The sequence below is a fragment of the Vigna angularis genome, chromosome 9 (genome assembly GCF_016808095.1).
Source record: "Vigna angularis cultivar LongXiaoDou No.4 chromosome 9, ASM1680809v1, whole genome shotgun sequence".
Taxonomy (NCBI): domain Eukaryota; kingdom Viridiplantae; phylum Streptophyta; class Magnoliopsida; order Fabales; family Fabaceae; genus Vigna; species Vigna angularis.
The window spans coordinates 9,183,218-9,192,659 of NC_068978.1; the positions used below are offsets into that span (position 1 = coordinate 9,183,218).

General features: G+C 33.9%; 1 protein-coding gene across 1 annotated transcript; it reads right to left on the reverse strand.

Moving 5' to 3' along the window:
* Nucleotides 1–8,166: 8,166 nt before the first annotated feature.
* LOC108346462 (uncharacterized) lies at nucleotides 8,167–9,171 on the reverse strand. The gene has a single exon (XM_017585540.1). The coding sequence runs from the start codon at nucleotides 9,169–9,171 to the stop codon at nucleotides 8,167–8,169; it is 1,005 nt and encodes a 334-aa protein (XP_017441029.1).
* Nucleotides 9,172–9,442: the final 271 nt, after the last annotated feature.

Consider the following 9,442-nt stretch of genomic DNA (forward strand, 5'->3'; position numbering starts at 1 on the left):
ATGGTCAGTGTATACATTAATCACACGTGGCATTATCTAAGAGTTTTTATATCTTTGCATGCATTTGGCTACAATATGAGCTCCAGATTTAACTGATAACATAGTCCATGTAATTTAATTTGGACAATGAATGGAAAGTGACAATGTCTTCCAAATATCCATGCTACACTTGCAGCATGAGCCACATCTAGCTGATGAAACAACAGTAGATGAGAAAGACCAGAGGCTTTGAGTGTTTCCAATGCTTGAAGACCCCTCTCTTCATTCCTTGCAGTGAGTATACCACCTTTATTCCTTCTGAAGCTAACTGCCTAACTATCTCTAATCCAATCCCTTTATTTGCTCCTGTCACAACTGCATACCTGATCAACTCAACCACATCCCAAAGGTCAAAGGGACTCAGAAAATGTAAATTTTGAGTACAGCAATATAATTGGTATTTCAAACTTGTGAGAAACAAAGCAAGAATACCTCTCTGTAGCTTCCCCCATATTCAGTTTCAACTCTGAACTGTGGTATGCAGCTTATTACAAACCTGTTATGGTTACCAAGTTGTTATTTATGCATATCTTTGAGCTCTGAATATGAATTCCACAAATTATGGTTTCCTATTCATTACTAAGAATACCAATGTTCAAGCAGGCATGTCTGTAACTTCAATCTTCTACAGTGCTTGTCGATTTTGTCTTGCTTCTTTCCGTGCCAAATGAAAAGGACAAAAAAGTTGAAAATAGATTTCATAGAAAAAGAATAAAATATTTACTATTTGCAAGAAAATATATTCTCTCGAGAACATCGTGAATCTTTATACAAACAATATATAAATTAAAAGAAATATTTAATAATTATAATGTTTTTAAAGTAAAAAATAATTACTGATAAAGTTGTAGTGCATGGGTTTGGAAAAAGTCACTATCCAACTTTAAATATATTTGATCGTAAATTTCTTTTAGTTTTTATGTCAACTTCAATCCGGTTTAATCTATTTTTTAGCGAATTGGATTAGATCAGAGAAATTGAACTAAGGTTTTGGAATTTTTATTTTTTTGAAAATTATAATTTTCAAGTATAAAGTTTAATTAAAAACTAACAGTTTTTTTATCAAATTATATCACATGTAAAATCTCATTTGAATAGTGTTCAACAACTAAAGAAATCACATAATTTGTTATGACAATTATCCTTATACAACTATAATAACAATATTATGTTTAAAAGATCTGCATTATTAAGAGTTACATTACACTCAAACTAAAAGCATAGTAGAGTTTTACCAAAATCACTATACATTGAAATTAAATATCTTACACTACGCTTCAGTACCATTAGCAACCAACACCTGATCAACACACATCTCCCTCTCCCTCTACTTATACCATTAAAGTGATCATCACAAATAAGAAGAAACAAACAAACAAACACACAGAAAAGAAAAAGTAAACTAATGTGCCAGAAGAGCTTTCATAACATTTATGTAGATTATACCACACATAAACATTCATATCAATGAATTCTAACACATGCACTCATAAATACTAATAGACTTGACCATCCGGATATATGTATTGATGTCATACTCTAGTGAGTTCTGCACTTGGTGAAATAACTTGCTCACCTAAGCTACCACACAAGGTTAATCTGTCTATAACATATGACCAAGAATCCAAACCATATACTTGGACCTTCAACTACTTCTCACAACATAACCCCCTTCTCTAGAGGTGGAATGATTATTGAAGTTTCAGGATAACCTCCAAAACGAAATCCCTAAATCAATACATTACACTACTGAACGCTACCATAGAATCTCTTTACGAGATCCATGGAATTACGTCAAACACATATATCATGCAGATAACCAATATCATACTCATCAGAATCACCATATCATGAATGCTCAATATATATCCAACATACTCACATTCGGATTACAATTCATCAAACATCCCCAGTCTAATAATACAGATGCATAAGATACCAAATAAGGTAATTCAAACAAAGAATAAAAAAAACATAGAAACATACAAAGGCTTGAAAACAAGGCGCGCTTAGTGCCTATTTCTGGCACTCAACATCGAGCTCAAGCAAATGTGCTCGCACAATGAGCCTATCCTCTCGCCCAACAAATTTAAAGAAAAGAGGTCCAAACTTGTAACAAAGAAGTAGCGCTCAACGCCACTCAATATCGTTTAGTGCCCAGCAAACGCAGTGTCTACTATTTTCGCAACACTCAGCGACCTATTATGCCCCTCATCGCCACACAAAGAAACGATCAACTCTGATTCTTGATCTATGTACTCTAGCCTTATTTAATTGGACAAATTGGTATCCTTATCCTTGTGATTGTTTGCAAAACATGTTTAAACATTGGATTTGATATCAATTTGCTCAATTGGTCAATGACTCGGTCCATTAGATCAAACAACTTAGCATACTTAAATATCATATTTCAACAAAACCATAAGCTAACCAAGTCTTAAATGACACAAACTTAAACTCTTAACCCCAAACTTACTTTGGAAATAACTCCCATATGATTTCACTATCAAACTCTCGTTACTAAACCTATTTTTAACCAATTACCCTAACCTTTTACCCAATATCCAATAGAAAAACCATCATTTATGCCTTAATATCATTAAGTCAGACCATTAAAACAAGTTAACTATGATAAGAAACTTCATCAGAATTTTCTCATACCAAATAATATTTGAGAAAAGATTAGGAAAAAGGAGTTGAAACTCTGCTTACTCAAACAGAAAAATAGATAGGTCTAAATTGAAGAGATCACTGCAATGATCAATCTTATTGCCTAGATTGTTCAATGAGAAGAATAGAGGACGAAAACTCTTAAGAAAAAGCCAAATAACTCTAAAAAATTTATTTATAGAGAGATGATATATTTTAAAGTTGTAATAGTCATTAATAAAAAAACTATTTATATTAAAACTTTTTAATATTTACTAATTTTAAATCACTACCATTTATAAAATATCATTTTGTAAGTCTTTATATCACTGTTTTAAATAAGTTAATAAATCAAATTATAATAAGTTTATCTAAATTAATTTAAAATATAATAAAAATACCACTAAGTATAAAATATATTTGTGTCTATTAAAACATAAATTTCGCCACATTCATTTTTATAAAATTAATTTATAAGATAATTATAATTTGATATTATATTTATATTTAACCATTTGTACAATGAATTCAATAGATCTGATTAAGATAAACACAATAACATATAAAATAAAGGTTTAATACATTATTTGATTCATAGTTTTAGGTATTTTGTTCAAAGTCATCCTACATTTTTTAAAAATTTAGTAAGACCTCATATTTGTTAAAAATTATTCAAAATGGACATTTTGGCTTATGGCATTAAAAATATAACGGTACAATTGTCTTTGTAACCAAAACTGAATGATGTGTACAGTTCTTGTAATACGTGACACATATGATATATTTAAATGTGTAAATTTTAAAAAATATATATATAATGACGTGGACAAGGTTTAACCGAAAGAAATTAAAAAACATAATTTTTGTTATAGTTATCATAATTCACCTAGAAAATATTTGAAGTAGTGAGCAAAATCGTCTACAAATAAAAAAAAAATAGTGAGAAACTGCGACAATGTGTGTAGGGTGGCACGAGGAGAGGTTTGATAAAGAAAATTATTGATATAATTGCTATCGTTTAAAGAGAAAATTAGGTGAATCTTTTGATAGAAATATGTCTTTTGAAAAACTGATTTTGGATTTAGGAGTCTAATTGGGCATAGGAAATAGTGTAAATTAGATCTCGATGTATTTTTAATTTTGTTAAAAAAACTATTACTTTTAATTAGTTATATAAAATTTAAAATTTAAAATTTGCAACATAATAATGAAATGGTTAACATTATTACTTTTAAAAGAAAAGAAAAAATATGTATATAAACTTATTATTTTCTTTGATTTAAAAGGGATTATGTTTGATTTAATTCAAAATTTTATTATTTGTCAAGTGACTCTTTAAATAATTTGTACTTTTTATTTGATTTTTCTCTAGTGTTACCCTTCAAAATATATTTATAAACACTGATTTTAATATTTTAAAATATATTAAAAAAATCAATATATTAACATCATTATATTTTAAATAGAAAAAAGAAACTAAAATATGATTTCTCATTGTTCATATTCTCACTATAGTTATGGTCATTGTCTGTATTATGTTATAATGGCAGTTGCAGCCATGTTGTAGTTACCTTTCACCGTGGATGGAGGTGTGACCACTCTCATCAAAATGAACTTGTCCTTCTCAAGTTTTCAAACAAAAGCGGCCTTGTCGCTAAGTTTGACAATGATGATTATTAAAATAAGCCCAAACTAAAGAAAAGCTGAGGCCCAATATTCTTTGGCCCAGAAACGTAAAATATCACTTTTCCTAGAAGCTTCTTTCGTCAGAAGGCAGATGAGTCTGAGAATGGATATGCACGAGAGAAAAGAAAGAACGAAAACTCTCTGAGGAGATTCACAAGCGGAGGTGACAGCGAAGCTCGTTCCAATGGCTGTCAGACAGAAACGCAAGAGAAGATTAAAGAGGAAGAGAAGAAAAGCTTGTACTTGGAGATAAGTAAAAGAACGTTTCTTGTATTCTGTAATATATGAATGTGTTGATTATTCAAATGCTTTTCTTCTTCATATTAGAACAAAGTGCTGGAATCCCTGTTTATATAGGGTTCCAGTGAATCAGAAAAATGGGTTAGTTACAACCCATAACAGAAACATAAAAACGTAAAACTAAAAACCCTAAAACATTAAATGTTGCTCTTAGGAGCAATAACTACGAAACAGAAACATTAATAGCCTCCCGTCAAGCTGGATGGTGAATATTCACTAATCCAAGCTTGGGGATGATGGATTTGAAGTGAGTGCGGTGAGGAAATTTGGTGAAAACATCGGCAAGTTGTTCCTCAGATCTAATGGGAAGAAGTCGTAGAAATTTGGCTTGAACTTTTTCACGTACCACGTGACAATCCAACTCGATATGCTTGGTCCGCTCGTGAAAGCTTTGATTGTGAGCAATATGCCTTGTAGAGTTGTTGTCACAATAGAGAACGGCAGTAACAGTGGGTTGAATTTGGAGATCTTCAAGAAGGTAGTGAAGCCATTGCATTTCACAAACAGTGGCAGCTAGGGCACGATACTCTGCTTTAGTAGAGGACCTTGAAACAGTGCTTTGTTTCTTTGACCTCCATGAAACTAGAGAGGTTCCTAAGAAAACACAATAACCAGTAGTGGATCTCCTCGTGTTAGGACAAGTAGCCCAGTCCGAGTCACTAAATCCTTTGATCTGTATGTTAGAATCAGCAGCAAAGAAAAGTCCTTCAGAAGGGCTGGACTTGACATATCTAATGATATGTTGTAAGGCTTGATAATGATAGTTAGTAGGCTCCTGCATAAACTGGCTTAAAAGATTAGCAGTGAAACATAAATCAGGTCTAGTATTAGTGAGATAAAAAAGCTTCCCTATCAGTCTGCGATAAACACTGGGTCATCCATATAATTCTCTGTTTTGTATAAGGAATTGGTGCTACTAAGAAAAGGTGTAGCGCATGGTTTGCTTCCAAGCATTCCTGTTTCTTTAAGGATATCAAGGGCATACTTTCTTTGACAAAGATGTATCCCTTTCTTAGATCTAGCAACCTCAAAACCCAGAAAATATTTGAGTTCCCCAAGGTCTTTTATCTGAAATTGGTGATGTAAGAGAGCCTTTATGTCAGTGATTTCATTCATGGAATTTCCTGTTAAAACAATATCATCAACATACACAAGTAAAGCTGTGAAATCAGTGGGGGTTTTCTTTATAAACAAGGAGTGATCAGATTTGGATTGAGTAGAATTTGCAGAAATAAGAAAAGTGGAGAGTTTGTCAAACCATTGTTTGCTGGCCTGTTTCAGTCCATACAGAGATTTAGTGAGTTTATAGACTTGTCCTTGTGTGTTAGTATTTAAACCAGGTGGAGGATCCATGTAGACATCTTCATTTAAGTCCCCATGTAAGAAAGCATTATCTACATCGAGTTGATGTAGAAACCAATTCTTTGAGGCAGTAAGAGCAAGTAATAGTCTAACAGAAGTGAGTTTAGCAACCGGAGAGAAAGTATCCAAAAAGTCTATCCCTTCCTGTTGGGTATAGACCTTGGCAATAAGACGAGCTTTATACCTTTCCACACTCCCATCAGCTTTGTGTTTTATTTTGTAGACCCACCTACATCCAATGGATTTCTTTCCAGGAGGAAGTTGAGTCAAAAACCAAGTACCATTGTCTTGTAACGCCTTAATTTCCTTTTGCATAGCATCAACCCATTCAGGGTTGTTTCTAGCCTCATTATAGGAATTAGGCTCTTTGCTAGTAGTTATGGCAAGAGTGTATCTCAGATGTCTATCAGATAAGGACTTATAAGATAAAACATCAGTGATAGGATAAGGAGTTTTCATACTATTTTTGATGCACAAAGAAGTAGATGAGGATTGATCAGCTTGGTGTATGTAGTCTTTTAGATATTTAGGGGTTCTCTTAACTCTGTTGGACTTCCTTTGATTGTTTCTCTGTTCTTCAGTGAGATTGGTGTTCTCAGCACTGATATCAGTGTTATCAGCAGGTCTTTGGTCTCCCCTTCTATCCTCAACCAAAGCCTCTTCATAGCTGCAGGGTAAATTATCAAGAAAAGATGTGTTGCCTTCACTGTTACTGGAGTCATTCCTATTTCCTTGCTCATTCTTGTAAGGAAAGATGTCTTCATAAAAAATGACATTTCTGCTAATAGAGATTTCCCTGGTGTTGATGTCAAGAACAATGTAACCTTTTACACCACTTTTATATCCTAAAAATATACATTTTCTAGCTCTAGAGTCTAATTTATTTCTGTTACTTTCTAAAGTAGAAGCAAAACACAAACACCCAAAAACTTTTAAGTCGAGATAAGTGGGAGGATCATTATACAGTACATCATAAGGGGTTTTATTATTAATAATAGGGGAAGACAGTCTATTAATCAGGTATATAGCATAAGACCAGTAAGCATAAGGAATACTAGATTGAAAAATAAGACTACGGGTGACATTCAATATGTGTTGATGTTTGCGCTCCACAATAGAATTTTGTTATGGAGTTTCAACACGGCTAGTTTCATGTTCAATTCCATGAGAATTGTACATGTTGGAACAATTGAACTCAGGACCGTTGTCAGTCCTAATGGTTTTAATAATTTTATTGAACTGAGTTTTAATTTTCATGACAAAGGATTGTAAAAGCTCTCTAGTTTGACCCTTATTGTGCATATGAAAAGCCCAGGTATGTCTACTGCAATCATCAACAATAGTAAGGAAGTATCTATGCCCATGTATAGACGGAATAGAGATAGGACCCCATATGTCACAATGTATAATATCAAAACAATTTTCTGACAAAGAATTAGTTTTAGGAAAAGGTAATATGTGTTGCTTTGCATAATGGCAGATGTCACAAACACTATCAGAAACAGTTTGAATATAAGGGAAAGTCTTGCACATTCTTTCAACAATTTTATGTCCAGCATGGCCCAGCCTATAATGCCATAGATTTATATTTACATGCTCATAAGAAAAGACAAAATTAGGTGCCAGATCTCTTCCAACAGCCTGTAGGTAGTAAAGCCCTCTATACACCTTAGCACATCCAATCAGCTTCAATGTAGAGCTGTCCTGGATCTAACACATCTTAGAGGAAAAGGTTAGTGTGTAGTCTACATCTCTAGTTAAACATTGAACAGATATAAGGTTGAAACTAAAATCAGGTATGTATAAAACATTGAAAATTGTGAAATCTTTTGAAAATTATACAGTTCCTGCATAGTGGGCTGTAACAGTGGAGTTATTAGGCAACTTAATAGATATGGGTTTGATTTTACTGAATGTCATGAACAAATTTTTGTCATGGGTCACATGATCTGTGGCCCCTGTGTCTATAATCCATGAGAACATACCTTGTCTGTCTTCTGCAGTGTTTTTGTTCATTTGACTAATAGTATGAGAAGGGTTGTCACTCTTTTCGAGCATCTGCAGTATTTTCTGCATTTGTTCTGGGGTGAAGGAGCTTTGAGCAATGTTAGTATTATTTTGCTGGTTGGTCTATGATCTTTCAGCAGAAGTAGTGCAGGCACTTACAGACCCCAATTCACTCTGTCCCATACTGTTTTGGTTGTTGCTGTCACTTTTCTTGTACCACGGTGGATATTCATGTTTAGAGTAGCCTTCATCTACTGTGTGATTCATTTTATGGCAGTGGGAACATTGCTTCCCATAGTTAGGATTTCTTCCTTTCCCTCTTCCTTGTCCACGAGGTGTGAATTCACGTCCATGACTCTTCCAACCTTGATCATTCTTCCAATGATTCTGTTTTTCAGTGGTATTTGCCAGAATTTTGATTTCATTTTGGTTGGTGAGTCCAGAGCCATGTTTCTCCTGTCTTTCCTGTTGTATTATGAGAGAAAAGGCACGGTTAATGTTGGGTAAAGGTTCCATTAGCAAAATTTGTGTTCTCATAGTATTGTAGTACTCATTCAGGCCCTTTAGGAAGCATATAACATGTTCCATTTCCCTGTACTTATAAGAGACTTTAGAAAGATCACAACTGCAAGGAATCTTGCAGCTACACCGTGGGATGGATCTAAGAAACTCCAATTCCTCCCATAGAATCTTCAAGTCAGTAAAATACTGACTCACGCTCCTTTCTCCTTGCTTAATAGAATGAATTTCTTGGAGCAAGTCAGAGAATTTAAAATAGTCTCCTTTGGAAAATCTTTCCTTTAATTCTTCCCATAATTCTTGAGCATCTTCCACATATATAACACTTTCTGCAATCTGGGGTGAAAGAGTCTTGATAATCCAAGATAGCACCATCATGTTACTTCTTTCCCAAGAATAAAAAATGGGATCTTCTCTTTGAGGTTTCTTGATCCCTCCATCTATGAACTTTAGCTTGTTCTTGGAGAGAAGAGCTCTTCTCATATTTCTACTCCAAGAAGTGTAATTGGATTCATCAAGAATCTGAGAAATAAGAGAAATGTCTGGGTTTTCTCCTAGGTGGAGATAAAATGGGCTTGAAGGATTGTTGGACTGATCCATGCTTTCCATGATGGCAAGAACAGAAGCACTAACAAAGTAATAAAAGATAGATGCAGCGGAAACAGAGGCAGAACAGGCACAGGACCTGCTCTGGTACCATATTAAAATAAACCCAAACTAAAGAAAAGTTGAGGCCCAATATTCTCTGGCCCAGAAACGTAAAACATCACTTTTCCTAGAAGCTTCTTTCGTTAGAAGGCAAATGAGTCTGAGAATGGATATGCACGAGAGAAAAGAAAGAACGAAAGCTCTCTGAGGAGATTCACAAGCGGATGTGACA